This window comes from Salmo trutta, chromosome 17 (genome assembly GCF_901001165.1).
Source record: "Salmo trutta chromosome 17, fSalTru1.1, whole genome shotgun sequence".
In the NCBI taxonomy this organism is placed as follows: domain Eukaryota; kingdom Metazoa; phylum Chordata; class Actinopteri; order Salmoniformes; family Salmonidae; genus Salmo; species Salmo trutta.
In genome coordinates, this window is record NC_042973.1 from 515,016 (window position 1) to 536,861 (window position 21,846).

The 21,846-nt window shown below is 45.4% G+C and overlaps 1 protein-coding gene across 2 annotated transcripts in view; it reads right to left on the reverse strand.

Moving 5' to 3' along the window:
• Nucleotides 1-1,623: 1,623 nt before the first annotated feature.
• Nucleotides 1,624-21,846, reverse strand: part of tmem45a (transmembrane protein 45a) — a 55,012-nt gene continuing 34,789 nt past the window's right edge. The window contains exons 3-6 of one of the 2 annotated variants that reach the window (XM_029695320.1): nt 19,269-19,481; nt 18,669-18,853; nt 5,538-5,680; nt 1,624-1,853 (exon numbers count right to left, since the gene is read on the reverse strand). In XM_029695320.1, coding sequence (XP_029551180.1) covers nt 1,757-1,853; nt 5,538-5,680; nt 18,669-18,853; nt 19,269-19,481 — 638 coding nt within the window. In that variant the 3' untranslated portion in view covers nt 1,624-1,756. The remainder of the gene's footprint in view (nt 1,854-5,537; nt 5,681-18,668; nt 18,854-19,268; nt 19,482-21,846) is intronic. The other variant, XM_029695319.1, reaches the window with a different exon arrangement.

The window sequence follows — 21,846 nt, forward strand, 5'->3', positions numbered from 1 at the left end:
GAATCATGTATTCATGATTATTCAGTACAATGCATGTTGTTGCACAACCTGGCCACAGGATGGCGCTGCTACACAGGGATTTACCGCATGGGTTGGTCATATCATTTAACTATTCAGATAACAGGGCATATTACACCCAAACTCTCTTCTTCTTATGTTATCATTCTTCATTTGATGTGTGTGCATTTATCTGTTACATTAAACAAATACAATATTTTAATGTTAAGATGTTCAGAGTTGATCCATTAAGAGTAATAAATAGCGACATAAACAAAGCTAGCTACATCAAATCAAATCAAACTTTATTTGCCACATGCGCCGAATACAACAAGTGTAGACTTTACCGTGAAATACTTACTTACGAGCCCATAACCAACAGTGCAGTTCAAGAAGAAGAAAATATTTACCAAGTAGGCTAAAATAAAAAGTAATTATAAAAAGTAACACAATAAGAATAACAATAACGAGGCTAAATACAGGGGGCACCGGTACCGAGTCAGTGTGCGGGGGTACAGGCTGGTTTAGGTAGTCTGTACATGTAGGTGGGGGCGAAGTGACTATGCACAGGTAACAAACAAACAGTGAGTAGCAGCAATGTACAAGATAAAGATGGTAATAATGTCTTCATGCTGATGATATTGGGCAGAGGTTGAGTGATATAAAGTAAGGAGAGAAACTCTCCTATAGCTACGGCTGTGTGACATCTAACATATTAAAACGATGTCAGCATCTCTTCCTCTGCAGTGGCTGGGGAGGAGAGGCAGCTACTGTGGATAGGGAGAGAGACTGGGACCTTGCAGAACTGGGTTGATGGGCTTCCTGAAGTCAAACCCTGATCAGATAACCAATTGGTCTAGGGTCAGCATGGGACGTTAATAGGTGACGTAAGGATTGGGTGGGCTGCCTCAGTAGCCATGTTGCTATGGTTACCACCAGTAAAACAGTCGGAACTAGCTAGTAAGCTAACTGACAAATTTAAATGTCATAAATACTGGAGGCTCCTGTCTCAGCCTCCAGTATTTATGCTGAAATAGTTTGTGTCGGAGGGCTAGGGTCAGTCTGTTATATCTGGAGTATTTCTCCTATCTTATCTGGTGTCTGTACGCTCCCTCTAATTCTCTCTCTCTCTTTCTCTTTTTCTCTCTTCTCTCGGAGGACCGGAGCCCTAGGACCTAGCCTCAGGACTACCTGTCCTGATGACTCCTTGCTGTCCCCAATCCACCTGGTCGTGCTGCTCCTCCAGTTTCAACTGTTCTGCCTGTGGCTATGGATAACCTGACCTGTTCACGGGACGGGCTACTTTGTCCCAGACCTGCTGTTTCGACTCTCTCTCTCTAACGCACCTGCTGTCTCTTAACTCTGAATGATCGGCTATGAAAAGCCAACTGACATTTACTCTTGAGGTGCTGACCTGTTGCACCCTCTACAACCACTGTGATTATTATTATCTGACCCTGCTGGTCATTTATGAACATTTGAACATCTTGGCCATGTTCTGTTATAATCTCCACCCGGCACAGCCAGAAGAGGACTGACCACCCCTCAGAGCCTGGTTCCTCTCTAGGTTTCTTCCTAGGTTTTGGCCTTTCTAGGGAGTTTTTCCTAGCCACCGTGCTTCTACACCTGCATTGCTTGCTGTTTGGGGTTTTAAGCTGAGTTTCTGTATAGCACTTTGAGACATCGGCTGATGTAAAAAGGGCTTTATAAATACATTTGATTGATTGACTGCTAAACAAACAGGAAGTTGTTGTTGTCCTTATAGGGTCTCGTCCTCTGACTCCTGCTGTCTCTCCCTGGGTTTCAGCAGTCCCATCTCCATTGGGGGGGTTCTCTTCAATCTGGATCGTACCACACTGCAGAGGGGATGGGAGGTGAGGCATGATGAACGTACTGTAGAATTAGATTTACCAGATTACAAACTCAATAGAGAATCACTTTATTGAAAGTGCTTTTTAGTCCATAACTAGGCTTAAAGGTCCTGAACAGTCATTCTGATTCCCATGTAAAATAGCCTTTTGACTAAAATATCACCCATATCAAAATGCTCAAAAGAACTTTCTCTCTCACGGCTAACTACTAGGAAATTTGAAAAGACAGAATGAGTGGGCAGAGAGCTTACTGTATATTCATAAGCTCACATTGACTGACAGCTTTTTGAAACTTGGATGCAGTGAGCAATTTGCAGTCAAATCATCTCAAGAAAATGTGGTGATACACAAAGCAACTCAAACAACATTGAAATTGCATCAATTATATACAGTTGAAGTCGGAAGTTTACATACACCTTATCCAAATGCATTTGAACAAAGATTTTCACAATTCCTGACATTTAATCCTAGTAAAAATTCCCTGTCTTAGGTCAGTTAGGATCATCACTTTATTGTAACAATGTGAAATGTCAGAATAATAATAGAGAGAATGAATTATTTCAGCTTTTATTTCTTTCATCACATTCCCAGTGGGTCAGAATTTCACATACACTCAATTAGTATTTGGTAGCATTGCCTTTAAATTGTTTAATTTGGGTCAAACGTTTCAGGTAGCATTCCACAAACTTCCCACAATAAGTTGGGTGAATTTTGGATCATTCCTCCTGACAGAGCTGGTGTCACTGAGTCAGGTTTGTAGGCCTCCTTGCTCGTACACGCTTTTTCAGTTCTGCCCACAAATTTTCTATGGGATTGAGGTCAGGGCTTTGTGATGGCCACTCCAATCCCTTGACTTTGTTGTCCTGAAGCCATTTTGCCACAACTTTGGAAGACCCATTTGCGACCAAGCTTTAACTTCCTGTCTGATGCCTTGTGATGTTGCTTCAATATATCCCTCTAATTTTCCTGCCTTATGATGCCATCTATTTTGTGAAGTGCACCAATCCCTCCTGCAGCAAAGCACCCCCACAACATGATGCTGCCGCCCCCGTGCTTCACGGTTGGGATGGTGTCCTTCGGCTTGCAAGCCTCCCCCTTTTCCTCCAAACATAACAATGGTCATTATGGCCAAACAGTTATATTTTTGTTTCATCAGACCAGAGGACATTTCTCCAAAAAGTATGATCTTTCTCCCCATGTGCAGTTGCAAACCATTGTCTGGCTTTTTTATGGGGGTTTTGGAGCAGTGGCTTCTTCCTTGCTGAGTGGCCTTTCAGGTTATGTCGATATAGGACTCGTTTTACTGTGGATATAGATACTTTTGTACCTGTTTCCTCCAGAATCTTCACAAGGTCCTTTGCTGTTGTTCTGGGAATGATTTGCATTTTTCGCACCAAAGTACGTTCATCTCTAAGAGACAGAACGCGTCTCCTTCCTGAGCGGTATGACGGCTGCGTGGTCCCATGGTGTTTATACTTGCGTACTATTGTTTGTACAGATGAATGTGGTACCTTCAGGCATTTGGAAATTGCTCCCAAGGATGAACCAGACTTGTGGAGGTCTACAATTCTTTTTCTGAGGTCTTGGCTGATTTCTTTTGATTTTCCCATGATGTCAAGCAAAGAAGAACTGAATTTGAAGGTAGGCCTTGAAATACATCCACAGGTACACCTCCAATTGACTCAAATTATGTCAATTAGCCTATCAGAAGCTTCTAAAGCCATGACATCATTTTCTGGAATTTTCCAAGCTGTTTAAAGGCACAGTCAACTTAGTATATGTAAACTTCTGACTTACTGGAATTGTGATACAATGAAATAATCTGTCTGTAAACAATTGTTGGAAAAATGACTTGTGTCAAGCACAAAGTAGATGTCCTAACCGACTTGCCAAAACTATAGTTTGTTAACAAGAAATTTGTGGAGTGGTTGAAAAATGAGTTTTAATGACTCCAATCTAAGTGTATGTAAACTTCCGACTTCAACTGTATATAATATCTATATTTTTTGTATGCATCTCCCGTTTGGCATGTCTGTTGTGATGCGGTTCACCGCAGCACTGACGGATGTGTTGACATGACAACATGACCGCTAAACCCTTTTGTTTTATGTTGGCTGAAGACCTAGCTAGCCAGTAACCAGCTAACACCAGACAGATGAAGACCTAGCTAGCCAGTAACTAGCTAACACCAGACAGATGAAGACCTAGCTAGCCAGTAACTAGCTAACACCAGACAGATGAAGACCTAGCTAGCCAGTAACCAGCTAACACCAGACAGATGAAGACCTAGCTAGCCAGTAACTAGCTAACACCAGACAGATGAAGACCTAGCTAGCCAGTAACTAGTTAACACCAGACAGATGAAGACCTAGCTAGCCAGTAACCAGCTAACACCAGACAGATGAAGACCTAGCTAGCCAGTAACTAGCTAACACCAGACAGATGAAGACCCAGCTAGCCAGTAACTAGCTAACACCAGACAGATGAAGACCTAGCTAGCCAGTAACTAGCTAACACCAGACAGATGAAGACCTAGCTAGCCAGTAGCTAGCTAACACCAGACAGATGAAGACCTAGCTAGCCAGTAGCTAGCTAACACCAGACAGATGAAGACCTAGCTAGCCAGTAACTAGCTAACACCAGACAGATGAAGACCTAGCTAGTCAGTAACTAGCTAACACCAGACATAAAGACCAAGCTAGCCAGTAACTAGCTAACACCAGACACAGATAAAGACCTAGCTAGCCAGTAACTAGCTAACACCAGACAGATGAAGACCTAGCTAGCCAGTAACTAGCTAACACCAGACAGATGAAGACCTATCTAGCCAGTAACCAGCTAACACCAGACAGATGAAGACCTAGCTAGCCAGTAACTAGCTAACACCAGACAGATGAAGACCTAGCTAGCCAGTAACTAGCTAACACCAGACAGATGAAGACCTATCTAGCCAGTAACCAGCTAACACCAGACAGATGAAGACCTAGCTAGCCAGTATCTTTGCCATAGATGAATAGGGTCAACTTTTAATTATATTTGCTGACACACTACAGTAAAAATTTGGCACCAGTAGAGTAGCTATCTAGCTATATAAACCACGCCCCTCTGCAAATACGCCTTCTCCGATGTTGGTTACAAGGAGGTACTTATTTAAATTAGGTAAGAGAATATCATGTTACCATTGGTGTATTAAAATGAGAGTTAATCTCTTTAATAATCTCTTTAATAATCCCGCCTCCTGAATCCAAGCATTGGACATGGGATCAAACTTGATCAATGTAGAAGCAACACGTTCATATTTTAGCCATCATACTCTGATCTGGTATAATCCAAATATCATCACATTTCATGAAAAACATGATTTTGACTGTTCATGACCTTTAATCTGTCCGGGAAACTGCCCCCAAATCAACTAGACTCTGGTGATGATGATGAAGGAATGGAATGCTGATGTACCTCATTGTGACTGTAAATATGTAGGAGGTGTTAACCCATAAGACCCCAGGGAAAGTGTTGTCTCATTGGCTGATGGTTGCAGTACAGCACCAATACAGTGAGCAGGCTGAAGGCTATATGCCAGCACAAACATTCTAAATTAACCAATAAGAACACAGGACATGCTACATTAACCAATAAGAACACAGGACAGGAGTGGAAAGGGTGTCTCACCAGCTGATGGTGCAGTACAGCACTGACACAATAAGGATGCTGAAGACCAGGTGCCAGCAGTAACACATAGTGATAAACATCATGTTGTTATGGTCCTTCTGGTCCCACTCTGCACCGCTGGGGGAATACAGGACAAAGCCAATCTGGAGGGGGGCAGAGATAAGAAAGGGTTAGAGGATGGAGACCGTTCCAGGGTTTATTATGCTGTAATAGGCTCAACTAGGTGGATACAAGCCCCTGCTATGGACGAAAACTGGAAAATCAGTCTGGAAAGTGTGTATAAAGTATGTATACAGTATGTATACAGTATACAGAAGCTAATGTGGCATGATGAATTTATTTCCTGAATTTGGCTCTAGCATTTGAACCGTTTTGGATCTATTATGACCCCATTCCTGAAAGCTAAGACTCTCTGGAATGTGGCTGTGCCTTCTGTTCCCCTCTATGATGATCACAGGCTGTAAGGTCTGTCGTCAGGAATGGACCAAGGCTGGTCAGGACGTGACACAAGCTGTGTTAGAATATAGTTGAATAGCCTTGTCATAGCCCTTCTAAGGATAGCCATTACACTCCCTATTTAATGTTGCTCTTGTGACTGACTGGGTTCAAACCAGGTCTGCTGCATGTCACAACACTGTGTTAGCCCACTTAGCTAAAGCCCATAGGGATGAGTTCGGGAAGCTAACACAAGTCTTCAAGTCTCCAGCAACGTTACTCATCAAAAGAGTGTGGTTCATCGAATCACCTCAGTTACATTTCACCCCCCTTTGACCTCATACTCAGAGATCAGGGCACCGATATAACTGACTTGGCTTACTGCACAACAACAACACTTTCTGTGGCAACCAGAAGCAGAAGGATCCATGCATGTGATGAGCAACCTTGCCTGAGACCTGAAGACATTCGTTTGACTGATGGGGTTCTAACCAATGTTCCCTCTAAGTTCCCCCGGGACTGCACGAGAAATATCCCCTCGCACAGAGAAGCACGAGATTGAACTTCACTCAACTTTCTAGAGTTTTCCCCCTTAGTTAACACTATCAACGTGTCCCTTTACTGTGGCAATTGTTATGGAATCAATACAATATTAGCCACTTTCAATGCAACATACCGAAACAAAACTAACTATGCAAGAGATTTTGTTGTTGGCTGAATGCATCGGAGTAAGATTCCATTACATTGACAGTCACGACTCAGGCCAGTACTCTACACAGACCGGTGTGGCATAACCGATCAGAGCTGCAGTAGGCCTATATGCAAATCGACCATTGCCATATATGGCTCTGTGTCATTCATTGTGAACTGGACTGTGTTTACAGCATGAGTGGTCATGAGTAGATGTGCTTGTTTTGAGGTCAAAGCCAGAGCTGCATGTAGCCGTGTGTGTACATTTGTTCATATCCTTTGCTAGTTAGTGAGTTATTAGCCCAGTTATTGATAAGTTGAAGTCATCAATAGGGGAGTGATTACTTCCTACAAGAGCACAAAACGTGTACATTAAAGGAGCAGTGTTGTATTTTGAGACAAGGTTGAATAAACTAAGTAGCCAATAGGCAGAGGTTCGCATAATTTGTCTGACTGTCTGTAATAATGGTATGGGAATAATAATGCATTTTATTTTTTAAAGTGGTTTCTCTTTCAACACAACAACATTGTCAGTCACGTCCTTGTCTGAAGGACAAGTAGATTAACAGGTTAATGTCAAGCCCTGCATGTTGTTTTCAAAAGTCTCAGTGAATGTAGCCCTACATTGAACACCACACATTGGCTGGTACTGTAGGCTGAACGATAGAACAGCTATCTCCATGTTAAAATGTGTTGGGATGCATTTTCTCCATTATTTCTGATTGTAGGCCACTCTGGTTGGCCTACATTATGATCACATAGCCATAGTAGCCTACTTGACCACTGTCTGAAACTGTAACTAAAAGCGGGTACAGCCTCAGTGTTCACAGTAAACGCACGCTGGTAGTTGCACAGAATTGTCAAAGTTCAAGTTTGCGCTCAATAGACCTGAGGTAAGGAAGCCGCTCAAGAGGAGGGCGCGGCTCTGTTGCATCCTGCAGTGTGGCGTGACGTTTGGTGTGGCGTTATTTTATGTTTTTAATTTGTACACTTAGTTTACAAACAATCTGCCAACCATGGATTGACAGTGGTGGGGTGTTGGACTGATCTTGTTGATCGTCTACATACCCGCTACAAACGGACTAAATGATGAAAACGCTGCTGGCAGCGGAATCCAATACAGCAGGGAGTTCTTACTACAATGCAACTCAAACACAAACGCCATGGATATCCCAATGAACCATCTAATCCCTGATTGTCTGCGAGTGGATTACAAACCCAAATGCAAACGTGGAAAACGTGGGGGAATCAGACAAAGACTTAAAAAATTAAAGAACAAACTTCCCTTACCCACCACCTTGCTGATTAATGCCCAGTCACTGAGGGGGAAAGCGGATGAGCTGTCAGCGAATCTGATCTTCCAACACGAATATCGGGAGGCCTGTTTACTGGTATTTACTGAGACTTGGCTGGATGACACAGTCCTGGACAGAGAAGTGGAGCCGGCCGGCTTCACTCTGGTCAGAGCGGACCGTGATCTGACAGTCACAGGGAAACTTCACGGCGGGGGCGTCTGCCTGCTGGTCAGGGACCAGTGGTGTAAATGGATCTTTACGGCGGGGGCGTCAGCCTGCTGGTCAGGGACCAGTGGTGTAAATGGATCTTCACGGCGGGGGCGTCTGCCTGCTGGTCAGGGACCAGTGGTGTAAATGGATCTTCACGGCGGGGCGTCTGCCTGCTGGTCAGGGACCAGTGGTGTAAATGGATCTTCACGGCGGGGGCGTCTGCCTGCTGGTCAGGGACCAGTGGTGTAAATGGATCTTCATGGCGGGGGCGTCTGCCTGCTGGTCAGGGACCAGTGGTGTAAATGGATCTTCACGGCGGGGCGTCTGCCTGCTGGTCAGGGACCAGTGGTGTAAATGGATCTTCACGGCGGGGGCGTCAGCCTGCTGGTCAGGGACCAGTGGTGTAAATGGATCTTTACGGCGGGGCGTCTGCCTGCTGGTCAGGGACCAGTGGTGTAAATGGATCTTCACGGCGGGGGCGTCTGCCTGCTGGTCAGGGACCAGTGGTGTAAATGGATCTTTACGGCGGGGCGTCTGCCTGCTGGTCAGGGACCAGTGGTGTAAATGGATCTTCACGGCGGGGGCGTCTGCCTGCTGGTCAGGGACCAGTGGTGTAAATGGATCTTCACGGCGGGGGCGTCTGCCTGCTTGTCAGGGACCAGTGGTGTAAATGGATCCTGGTAACAGAGAGACTCTGTACCCCCGACATTGAACTGCTTTCTGTGTCACTGCGACCTCACTATCTGCCCCGTGAGTTCCCCCAATTGTTTGTTACCGTTGTGTACATTCAACCGAAAGCTAATATAACAAAGGCATCAGAGATTATTTATCATCTGTCACCGAAACTGGAATCCATCTCCCCGACGCACCCAAATGTATTTTAGGGGATTTTAACAACAACTGTACCTTGCACAAAGTCCTGCGCACATACCACCAGTATGTGAAATGTCACACTAGGAAAAATAGGACTCTTGATTTGTGCTATGGGACAATACCAAATGATTTCTCTGCCACTACCAGACCTCCCCTGGGGACATCAGACCACAATGTGGTCTACCTCAGGCCAACCTACTGTCAGCTCCTGGAGAGGGAGAAACCCACAGTTAAAACTGTCCAGATCTGGAATGACAACAGTATCACTTGTCTCCAGGGGTGTTTTGACTGTACTATGTGGGAGGTATTTGGTCTCCAGGGGTGTTTTGACTGTACTATGTGGGAGGTATTTGGTCTCCAGGGGTGTTTTGACTGTACTATGTGGGAGGTATTTGGTCTCCAGGAGTGTTTTGACTGTACTATGTGGGAGGTATTTGGTCTCTAGGGGTGTTTTGACTGTACTGTGTGGGAGGTATTTGGTCTCCAGGAGTGTTTTGACTGTACTGTGTGGGAGGTACTTGGTCTCCAGGGGTGTTTTGACTGTACTATGTGGGAGGTATTTGGTCTCCAGGGGTGTTTTGACTGTACTATGTGGGAGGTATTTGGTCTCCAGGGGTGTTTTGACTACTATGTGGGAGGTATTTGGTCTCCAGGGGTGTTTTGACTGTACTGTGTAGGAGGTATTTGGTCTCCAGGGGTGTTTTGACTGTACTGTGTGGGAAGTATTTGGTCTCCAGGGGTGTTTTGACTGTACTGTGTGGGAGGTATCTGGTCTCCAGGGGTGTTTTGACTGTACTATGTGGGAGGTATTTGGTCTCCAGGGGTGATTTGACTGTACCAGGTATTTGGTCTCCAGGGGTGTTTTGACTGTACCATGTGGGAGGTATTTGGTCTCCAGGGGTGTTTTGACTGTACTGTGTGGGAGGTATTTGGTCTCCAGGGGTGTTTTGACTGTACTGTGTGGGAGGTATTTGAGGACAGCAGCTCTGATCTTGATGAACTCACAGATGTTGTTTCAGACTATTTAAACTTCTGTGTTGAGTCAGTTGTGCCAACTAAAACCTGTAAAATCTTTCCTAACAATAAGCCTTGGGTATCAAAACATCACTACTTGATAGTAAGAAGGCAGTTTATGCTGAGGGTGATAGACAGGCTTTAAGAGATGTACAACGTGAAATCAAAAGACAGATACTGGTGGACAAGGAGGCATACAAGCAAAGGGTGGAGAGGACCCTCGCTACAGGAAACGCAAGGGTGACCTGGCAAGGGATTAAATCCATGGCTAGTGCCCCCCACATAGGCAGGGGAAAACCCAGTGTTGACCTTGGGGGATATGAGGGCCAGAACATGGCTAATGAACTGAATGTTTTCTTCTCTTGATTTGAATCAGACAACTTTGTGTCAGAGGTAAAACAAATGGAAGCATCATTACAAATGTTTGAGAGAGTTGTTGTTAAACAGGCTGATGCTGTGAAGTTGTTCAGGAGATGTAATGCACACAGGCCCAGGCAAAATAAGTGGACATGTGTTAAAGCACTGTGCTGAACAATTGGCTGGTGTTTTTATAGACATTTTCCAATCCTCACTCGACCAGCAACACGTGCCAGTATGTGGAAAAACTCAATAATTATACCAATTCCTAAAGCATCTAATCCCTCTGTGCTGAATGACTACCGTCATATTCTCAGCGTCACCCAGAGGCTTCTCGACCCATTTCAGTTTGCCTATCAGCCCAGCAGAGGAGTTGATGATGTTATTACCCTCCTTAACATGGTCTACAGACATCTAGAGGGTGCCATTCTTACTCTCCTCAACATGGTCTACAGACATCTAGAGGGTGTACTCTCCTCAACATGGTCTATAGACATCTAGAGGGTGTACTCTCCTTAACATGGTCTATAGACATCTAGAGGGTGTACTCTCCTCAACATGGTCTATAGACATCTAGAGGGTGTACTCTCCTCAACATGGTCTATAGACATCTAGAGGGTGTACCCTCCTCAACATGGTCTACAGACATCTAGAGGGTGCCATTCTTACTCTCCTCAACATGGTCTACAGACATCTAGAGGGTGTACTCTCCTCAACATGGTCTATAGACATCTAGAGGGTGTACTCTCCTTAACATGGTCTATAGACATCTAGAGGGTGAACCCTCCTTAACATGGTCTATAGACATCTAGAGGGTGTACACTCCTCAACATGGTCTATAGACATCTAGAGGGTGTACTCTCCTTAACATGGTCTATAGACATCTAGAGGGTGTACTCTCCTTAACATGGTCTATAGACATCTAGAGGGTGTACTCTCCTTAACATGGTCTATAGACATCTAGAGGGTGTACTCTCCTTAACATGGTCTATAGACATCTAGAGGGTGAACCCTCCTTAACATGGTCTATAGACATCTAGAGGGTGTACACTCCTCAACATGGTCTATAGACATCTAGAGGGTGAACTCTCCTTAACATGGTCTATAGACATCTAGAGGGTGTACTCTCCTCAACATGGTCTATAGACATCTAGAGGGTGTACTCTCCTCAACATGGTCTACAGACATCTAGAGGGTGTACTCTCCTCAACATGGTCTACAGACATCTAGAGGGTGTACTCTCCTCAACATGGTCTACAGACATCTAGAGGGTGCCATTCTTACCCTCCTCAACATGGTCTACAGACATCTAGAGGGTGTACACTCCTCAACATGGTCTATAGACATCTAGAGGGTGAACCCTCCTCAACATGGTCTATAGACATCTAGAGGGTGTACCCTCCTCAACATGGTCTACAGACATCTAGAGGGTGTACTCTCCTTAACATGGTCTATAGACATCTAGAGGGTGTACTCTCCTCAACATGGTCTATAGACATCTAGAGGGTGTACCCTCCTCAACATGGTCTACAGACATCTAGAGGGTGCCGTTCTTACCCTCCTCAACATGGTCTACAGACATCTAGAGGGTGTACTCTCCTCAACATGGTCTATAGACATCTAGAGGGTGTACTCTCCTCAACATGGTCTACAGACATCTAGAGGGTGTACTCTCCTCAACATGGTCTATAGACATCTAGAGGGTGAACCCTCCTCAACATGGTCTATAGACATCTAGAGGGTGTACTCTCCTCAACATGGTCTATAGACATCTAGAGGGTGAACCCTCCTTAACATGGTCTATAGACATCTAGAGGGTGTACTCTCCTCAACATGGTCTATAGACATCTAGAGGGTGAACCCTCCTTAACATGGTCTATAGACATCTAGAGGGTGTACTCTCCTCAACATGGTCTATAGACATCTAGAGGGAGCCAAATCCCATGTTAGGGTTCTGTTTGTTGACTTTTCTTCTGCCTTCAACATAATCCAGCCCTACATTCTGGCACAGAGACTCATTCGGGACTTCTCTTTAGATGGAGGGCTGGTTTTGTGGCTGTTGGACTTCCTGAGCCAACGCTCACAGCGAGTCAAAATAGGTCCCCACGTGTCGGATATACGCAATACCAACACAGGCTCTCCTCAGGGATGTGTTTTGTCCCCACTCCACCACAGGCTCTCCTCAGGGATGTGTTTTGTCCCCACTCCACCACTAACACAGGCTCTCCTCAGGGACGTGTTTTGACACCTCGTTAAGTTCGCTGATGACACTGCCTTGATTAGCCTGTTGCATGATTTTTATTTTATTTATTTATTTCACCTTTATTTAACCAGGTAGGCAAGTTGAGAACAAGTTCTCATTTACAATTGCGACCTGGCCAAGATAAAGCAAAGCAGTTCGACAACATACAACAACACAGAGAAAATACAGTAGAAAAAAATAAGACTATATACAATGTGAGCAAATGATGTGAGATAAGGGAGGTAAAGGCAAAAAAATGCCATGGTGGCAAAGTAAATAAAGTATAGCAAGAAAAACACTGGAATGGTAGATTTGTAGTTTGAAGAAAGTTCAAAGTTCAAATATAAATAATATGGTGCAAAGGAGCAAAATAAATAAAATAAATAAATACAGTAGGGGAAGAGGTAGTAGTTTGGGCTAAATTATATTATTATATATTATATTATGATGACGAAGAACATCATGGCCCGGTCCTAGATGACTTGGTAGAGTGGTGTGAGGAATCACACTTGGTCCTCAATACCAACAAGACCAAAGAGATGTACATAGACTTCAGGAAGCGGACAACACCTACCTCTGCAACATCTATCAGAGGTCAGAATATAGAGATTGTAGAGGAATAGAGATATCTGTGTGTCCTCTTGGACAATAAGCTTCGGAGGAGTAAATGTACAGACCTGATCTACAAAAAGAGCCAACAGAGACTGTACTTTCTCAAAAAGCTGGGATCTTTTAATGTAGACTGTACTATACTGACTCTGTTTTACTAATCTTTCATTGAGAGTATTTTAACTTTTTGTATTGTTTGTTGGTTTGGCAATTCCACTGTCAGACAGAGAAATATGCTGAGAAGGATTATCACCACAGCAAGCAAGGTACTTGGAGTCAAACAGACAGGCCTGGATGGGATCTCTAAGGTCAGGGCCCTCCCCAAGGTACTTGGAGTCCAACAGACAGGCCTGGATGAGATCTTTAAGGTCAGGGCCCTCAGCAAGGTACTTGGAGTCAAACAGACAGGCCTGGATGGGATCTCTAAGGTCAGGGCCCTCCCCAAGGTACTTGGAGTCCAACAGACAGACCTGGATGAGGTCTTTAAGGCCAGGGCCCTCAGCAAGGTACTTGGAGTCCAACAGACAGGCCTGGATGAGATCTTTAAGGTCAGGGTCCTCTCCAAGGTACTTGGAGTCCAACAGACAGGCCTGGATGAGGTCTTTAAGGTCAGGGCCCTCAGCAAGGTACTTGGAGTCCAACAGACAGGCCTGGATGGGATCTTTAAGGTCAGGGCCCTCAGCAAGGTACTTGGAGTCCAACAGACAGGCCTGGATGAGATCTTTAAGGTCAGGGTCCTCTCCAATGTACTTGGAGTCCAACAGACAGGCCTGGATGAGATCTTTAAGGTCAGGGCCCTCAGCAAGGTACTTGGAGTCCAACAGACAGGCCTGGATGGGATCTTTAAGGTCAGGGCCCTCCCCAAGGTACTTGGAGTCCAACAGACAGGCCTGGATGGGATCTTAAGGTCAGGGCCCTCAGCAAGGTACTTGGAGTCCAACAGACAGGCCAGGATGGGCTCTTTAAGGTCAGGGCCCTCCCCAAGGCTCACAAAATCATTTTAGACCCAAGCCACCCCCTGTAACCGGACTTTGAACTACTCCCCCCTGGGCGCAGGTATAGGGCACCCCTCAGCAGGAAAAACAGAACTAGGCAATAATTTGTGCCAGGTGTGATATCCCTCCTAAATAGCTCGGGCTAATGTTCCTATCCACCCAGTAAGGCCAGCAGGCTAATGTTCCTATCCACCCAGTAAGGCCAGCAGGCTAATGTTCCTATCCACCCAGTAAGGCCAGCAGGCTAATGTTCCTATCCACCCAGTAAGGCCAGCAGGCTAATGTTCCTATCCACCCAGTAAGGCCAGCAGGCTAATGTTTCTATCCACCCAGTAAGATCAGCAGGCTAATGTTCCTATCCACCCAGTAAGGCCAGCAGGCTAATGTTCCTATAGACCCAGTAAGGCCAGCAGGCTAATGTTCCTATCCACCCAGTAAGGCCAGCAGGCTAATGTTCCTATCCACCCAGTAAGGCCAGCAGGCTAATGTTCCTATCCACCCAGTAAGGCCAGCAGGCTAATGTTCCTATCCACCCAGTAAGGCCAGCAGGCTAATGTTCCTATCCACCCAGTAAGGCCAGCAGGCTAATGTTCCTACCCACCCAGTAAGGCCAGCAGGCTAATGTTCCTATCCACCCAGTAAGGCCAGCAGGCTAATGTTCCTATAGACCCAGTAAGGCCAGCAGGCTAATGTTCCTATCCACCCAGTAAGGCCAGCAGGCTAATGTTCCTATCCACCCAGTAAGGCCAGCAGGCTAATGTTCCTATCCACCCAGTAAGGCCAGCAGGCTAATGTTCCTATCCACCCAGTAAGGCCAGCAGGCTAATGTTCCTATCCACCCAGTAAGGCCAGCAGGCTAATGTTCCTATCCACCCAGTAAGGCCAGCAGGCTAATGTTCCTATCCACCCTGTAAGGCCAGCAGGCTAATGTTCCTATCCACCCAGTAAGATCAGCAGGCTAATGTTCCTATCCACCCAGTAAGGCCAGCAGGCTAATGTTCCTATAGACCCAGTAAGGCCAGCAGGCTAATGTTCCTATAGACCCAGTAAGGCCAGCAGGCTAATGTTCCTATCCACCCAGTAAGGCCAGCAGGCTAATGTTCCTATCCACCCAGTAAGGCCAGCAGGCAAATGTTCCTATCCACCCAGTAAGGCCAGCAGGCTAATGTTCCTATCCACCCAGTAAGGCCAGCAGGCAAATGTTCCTATCCACCCAGTAAGGCCAGCAGGCTAATGTTCCTATCCACCCAGTAAGGCCAGCAGGTTTTTAAATTATTTATTTTTAATGTTTAATTGGTAACCCCCCATGGGGACAATAAAGTCAGTACGTAAGTAAATAAGGGTTAGGGTTAGGGTTAGGGTTAGGGTTAGGGTTAAAATAGGAAAAATGCCAAGTGGGATGAATACTTTCGCAAGCCACTGTAGGGTTAGTGGAAGTAGGCCTCTCTCCCCAGGTTGAGTCGAAGTAGGCCTCTCTACCCAGGTTTAGTGGAAGTACAGTAGGCCTATCTACCCAGGTTGAGTGGAAGTACAGTAGGCCTATCTACCCAGGTTGAGTGGAAGTACAGTAGGCCTATCTACCCAGGTTTAGTGGAAGTACAGTAGGCCTATCTACCCAGGTTTAGTGGAAGTACAGTAGGCCTATCTACCCAGGTTTAGTGGAAGTACAGTAGGCCTATCTACCCAGGTTTAGTAGAAGTACAGTAGGCCTATCTACCCAGGTTGAGTGGAAGTACAGTAGGCCTATCTACCCAGGTTTAGTAGAAGTACAGTAGGTCTATCTACCCAGGTTTAGTGGAAGTACAGTAGGCCTATCTACCCAGGTTGAGTGGAAGTAGGCCTCTCTACCCAGGTTTAGTGGAAGTACAGTAGGCCTATCTACCCAGGTTGAGTGGAAGTAACCCTATCTACCCTGGTTTAGTAGAAGTACAGTAGGCCTATCTACCCAGGTTTAGTGGAAGTACAGTAGGCCTCTCTACCCAGGTTTAGTGGAAGTACAGTGGGCCTATCTACCCAGGTTGAGTGGAAGTAGGCCTCTCTACCCAGGTTTAGTGGAAGTACAGTAGGTCTATCTACCCAGGTTTAGTAGAAGTACAGTAGGCCTATCTACCCAGGTTGAGTGGAAGTAACCCTATCTACCCAGGTTTAGTGGAAGTACAGTAGGCCTCTCTACCCAGGTTGAGTGGAAGTACAGTAGGCCTATCTACCCAGGTTGAGTGGAAGTACAGTAGGCCTATCTACCCAGGTTTAGTGGAAGTACAGTAGGTCTATCTACCCAGGTTTAGTGGAAGTACAGTAGGCCTATCTACCCAGATTTAGTAGAAGTACAGTAGGCCTATCTACCCAGGTTTAGTAGAAGTACAGTAGGCCTATCTACCCAGGTTGAGTGGAAGTAGGCCTCTCTACCCAGGTTTAGTGGAAGTACAGTAGGCCTCTCTACCCAGGTTTAGTAGAAGTACAGTAGGCCTATCTACCCAGGTTGAGTGGAAGTACAGTAGGCCTATCTACCCAGGTTTAGTGGAAGTACAGTAGGCCTATCTACCCAGGTTTAGTGGAAGTACAGTAGGTCTATCTACCCAGGTTTAGTGGAAGTACAGTAGGCCTATCTACCCAGGTTTAGTAGAAGTACAGTAGGCCTATCTACCCAGGTTGAGTGGAAGTAGGCCTCTCTACCCAGGTTTAGTGGGAGTACAGTAGGCCTATCTACCCAGGTTTAGTGGGAGTACAGTAGGCCTATCTACCCAGGTTTAGTAGAAGTACAGTAGGCCTATCTACCCAGGTTGAGTGGAAGTACAGTAGGCCTATCTACCCAGGTTTAGTGGAAGTACAGTAGGTCTATCTACCCAGGTTTAGTGGAAGTACAGTAGGCCTATCTACCCAGATTTAGTAGAAGTACAGTAGGCCTATCTACCCAGGTTTAGTAGAAGTACAGTAGGCCTATCTACCCAGGTTGAGTGGAAGTAGGCCTCTCTACCCAGGTTTAGTGGAAGTACAGTAGGCCTCTCTACCCAGGTTTAGTAGAAGTACAGTAGGCCTATCTACCCAGGTTGAGTGGAAGTACAGTAGGCCTATCTACCCAGGTTTAGTGGAAGTACAGTAGGCCTATCTACCCAGGTTTAGTGGAAGTACAGTAGGTCTATCTACCCAGGTTTAGTGGAAGTACAGTAGGCCTATCTACCCAGGTTTAGTAGAAGTACAGTAGGCCTATCTACCCAGGTTGAGTGGAAGTAGGCCTCTCTACCCAGGTTTAGTGGGAGTACAGTAGGCCTATCTACCCAGGTTTAGTGGGAGTACAGTAGGCCTATCTACCCAGGTTTAGTAGAAGTACAGTAGGCCTATCTACCCAGGTTGAGTGGAAGTACAGTAGGCCTATCTACCCAGGTTTAGTGGAAGTACAGTAGGCCTCTACCCAGGTTTAGTGGAAGTTCAGTAGGCCTCTCTACCCAGGTTTAGTGGAAGTACAGTAGGCCTATCTACCCAGGTTGAGTGGAAGTACAGTAGGCCTATCTACCCAGGTTGTGTGGAAGTAGGCCTCTCTACCCAGGTTGAGTGGAAGTACAGTAGGCCTATCTACCCAGGTTGAGTGGAAGTACAGTTGGTCTATCTACCCAGGTTGAGTGGAAGTACAGTAGGCCTCTACCCAGGTTTAGTGGAAGTACAGTAGGCCTATCTACCCAGGTTGAGTGGAAGTACAGTTGGTCTATCTACCCAGGTTGAGTGGAAGTACAGTTGGTCTATCTACCCAGGTTGAGTGGAAGTACAGTTGGTCTATCTACCCAGGTTGAGTGGAAGTACAGTTGGTCTATCTACCCAGGTTTAGTGGAAGTACAGTTGGTCTATCTACCCAGGTTGAGTGGAAGTACAGTTGGTCTATCTACCCAGGTTGAGTGGAAGTACAGTTGGTCTATCTACCCAGGTTGAGTGGAAGTACAGTTGGTCTATCTACCCAGGTTGAGTGGAAGTACAGTAGGTCTATCTACCCAGGTTGAGGGGAAGTAGACTTATCTATCATGATTTAGTGTTCAGGAGATCAATTTGTGCTCTAATAAATGGACATTGGAATCATGTGTCCCCACAACATATACAGTACAGTGTCCATAACCTGAAGGGGAGATGAGATTAGCTGTGACTTAGGGACTTTAACATGAGAACGCTGTTATAGAGTGCTTGATTAGAGCTAGTCCTCTACTTCAACTCTGTATCAAATACATACACGAACACACACACACACACACACACACACACACACACACACACACACACACACACACACACACACGAGAGAGAAATAGTCTGTGCATCCCAAATGTCACCCTGTTCCTTGTATATCTAGCTCCCCCCTGGTCTAAATAAGGCACTATAAAGAGAATAGAATGTCACTAAAGAGACAGACGATGACTCGATGACCGACCTGCCAGAACCAGCTCCCCTGCAGGATGGTGAGTGATGCTCTCAGAAGCTCCAGCAGAATGTTTCCTCTGTGGAACACCTCCAGAAAGGACACCATGGCCTCTCCAAACACACAGAACAACAGCAGCTGGTGAACATGGACATCTAGCATGGCTCTGCCGTGGAGGTGGTACAGGAACAAGAACCCTGGCAAACACAGAATTAACATCAGTACTGTGATGGAGCGCCGGTCCACGCATTACAGCCCCATTGACTTGAATATCAAATAAAATCAAATGTATTTATATAGCCCTTCTTACATCAGCTGATATCTCAAAGTGCTGTACAGAAACCCAGCCTAAAACCCCAAACAGCAAGCAATGCAGGTGTAGAAGCACGGTGGCTAGGAAAAACTCCCTAGAAAGGCCAAAACCTAGGAAGAAACCTAGAGAGGAACCAGGCTATGAGGGGTGGCCAGTCCTCTTCTGGCTGTGCCGGGTGGAGATGTTCATTCCAGTGGTGAACCCATTTTCTATGGCTGTAACACTGCATGTGAGCTAGCTAACTAATTACCAAAGCCTATTACCTCAGGACAACATCTCCATCTCCCCAGACCTATTACCTTCTATGAAGAAGGCGATGGCCAGCATTAGTCTGTCGAGGGCCAGTGGAGCAGCGTCGGTGGTGTGTACAATCAGAGACATGGCTCCAGCCAAGCAAAAGAAGAGATACATGGTGGAGTGCTGCCAGTTATGGAGTCTGTCCCAGTGATGCTCGCTGTAGTCATACAGGTGCAGCCGTGGCCCGTCTGATACAAACTGCTCCGCCAGCATCCCTGAAAAAAAAACAGAACGGCAGGATTCTCTTAAACGTCCCAGAGAAAAGATTCTTGGTCTTTTAGAAATTTCTAATTTATGGCAGAGGGAAACTTCTGATCATAGTCTCCCTCTGCTATAAATTACCGTCAACAGTCCAGTCTCATCCTAAAATGATCATTTGAAAACATCCTAAAACTCCCAGTTTGTCTGATCATCCCCAGTCTGTTGTTTTAACTACACTAGTTAGTAGAAAGCTCCAAACTGGTAACACTCGTCTAGCAGCCAGACAGCACATTCAACACCTGTCATTGTGCATGAATTTTGTTTGTAGATATCTTTCACCACACAACCATTGATCCAAAATCTTTACTGTGAAACATTGGTTTAATCACCAAAACACAAAATAATGATATCTTCTCAATGTACAGTGAGGGGAAAAAAGTATTTGATCCCCTGCTGATTTTGTACGTTTGCCCACTGACAAAGAAATGATCAGTCTATAATTTTAATGGTAGGTTTATTTGAACAGTGAGAGACAGAATAACAACAACAAAAAATCCAGAAAAACGCATGTCAAAAATGTTATAAATTGATTTGCATTTTAATTTATTTCCGCTCATGAAACATGGGACCAACACTTTACATGTTGCGCTTATATTTTTGTTCAGTATATATACAGTGCCTTCGGAAAGTATTCAGACCCTTTTCTATGAGACTCGAAATTGAGCTCAGGTGCATCCTGCAATTGTCCGTAGAGCTCCGAGACAGGATTGTGTCGAGGCACAGATCTGGGGAAGGGTACCAAAAAAAGTCTGCAGCATTGAAGGTCCCCAAGAACACAGTGGCCTCCATCATTCTTAAATGGAAGAAGTTTGGAATCACCAAGACTCTTCCTAGAGCTGGCCGCCCGGCCAAACTGAGCAATCAGAGGAGAAGGGCCTTGGTCAGGCAGGTGACCAAGAACCCGATGCTCACTCTGACAGAGCTCTAGAGTTTCTCTGTGGAGATGGGAGAACCTTCCAGAAGGACAACCGTCTCTACAGCACTCCACTAATCAGACCTTTATGGTAGAGTTGTCAGACAGAAGCCACTCCTCAGTAGAAGGCACATGACATCCCACTTGGAGTTAGCCAATAGGAACCTAAGGTACTCTGACCATGAGAAACAAGTTTCTCTGATCTGATGAAACCAAGATTTGGTTTGGCCTGAATGCCAAGCGTCACGTCTGGAGGAAACCTGGCACCATCCCTACGGTGAAGCATGGTGGTGGCAGCATCATGCTGTGGGGGATGTTTTTCAGCAGCAGGGACTGGGAGACTAGTCAGGATTAGTGATGCAGCAATATGACATTTTTGGCCGATACCGATATTGTAACGCGGGTCGTATAAAGGGGACCAAGGCGCAGCGTGTAGAGTGCTCATATTTACTTTTAATGAATATACTTTTTAACAAAAACAACAAAACAACCGACAACAGTTCCGTCAGGTGACATACACTAAACAGAAAACAACTACCCACAAAACCCAGGAAGAAAAACTCCTACTTAAATATGATCTCTAATCAGAGGCAACGAGGATCAGCTGCCTCCAATTAGAGATCAACCCAAACAATCCCAACATAGAAATAGAAAAACATAGAACAACCCAAAAACACCCCCTGTCACGCCCTGACCTACTCTACTATAGAAAATGACATCTTACTTGGATCAGGACGTGACAGATATCCAATATTTTCCTTGCGAATAAACCTGATACCGATAACCAATATAAAAAAAAATGTACGGCCATTTAAGCATTCGAGTACAGTTAAATAGTTAACACACACACATGGACGCAGCGGTCTAAGGCACTGCATCTCAGTGCAAGAGGCGTCACTACAGTCCCTGGTTCGAATCCAGGCTGTATCACATCCGGCCGTGATTGGGAGTCCCATAGGGCGGCGCACAATTGCCCCAGCGTCGTCTGGGTTTGGCCGGGGTAGGCCGTCATTGTAAATAAGAATTTGTTCTTACTGATTTCTATGGAACGCCGTTTGGGTCTTTGCGTGTCAAAAAAGATACTACTTAACGCGATTTGACGTGTCAATTAAGCTTGTTGACCAATCAGGACCTGAATATGACTGCACGTAACATAATAATTGAACGCGTTCATACATTTTTTACATAGTTATTACACGATTACTCGTATTTCATACGTCATAACGATTCATCAGTGTATGCTATGATGCTGGTAAAGTTGTGTCGTGCACCTACAGTGGTGGTCATAAAGAAAAGCTAGCTAGCTCATGGATGCAAACAATGTTCTTCCCCAAAATCATAGCAAAACAACAATCTGTTGCAGCTAGCTAACTATATAGCTAGGTGTCATCATCTAAAATAACCCT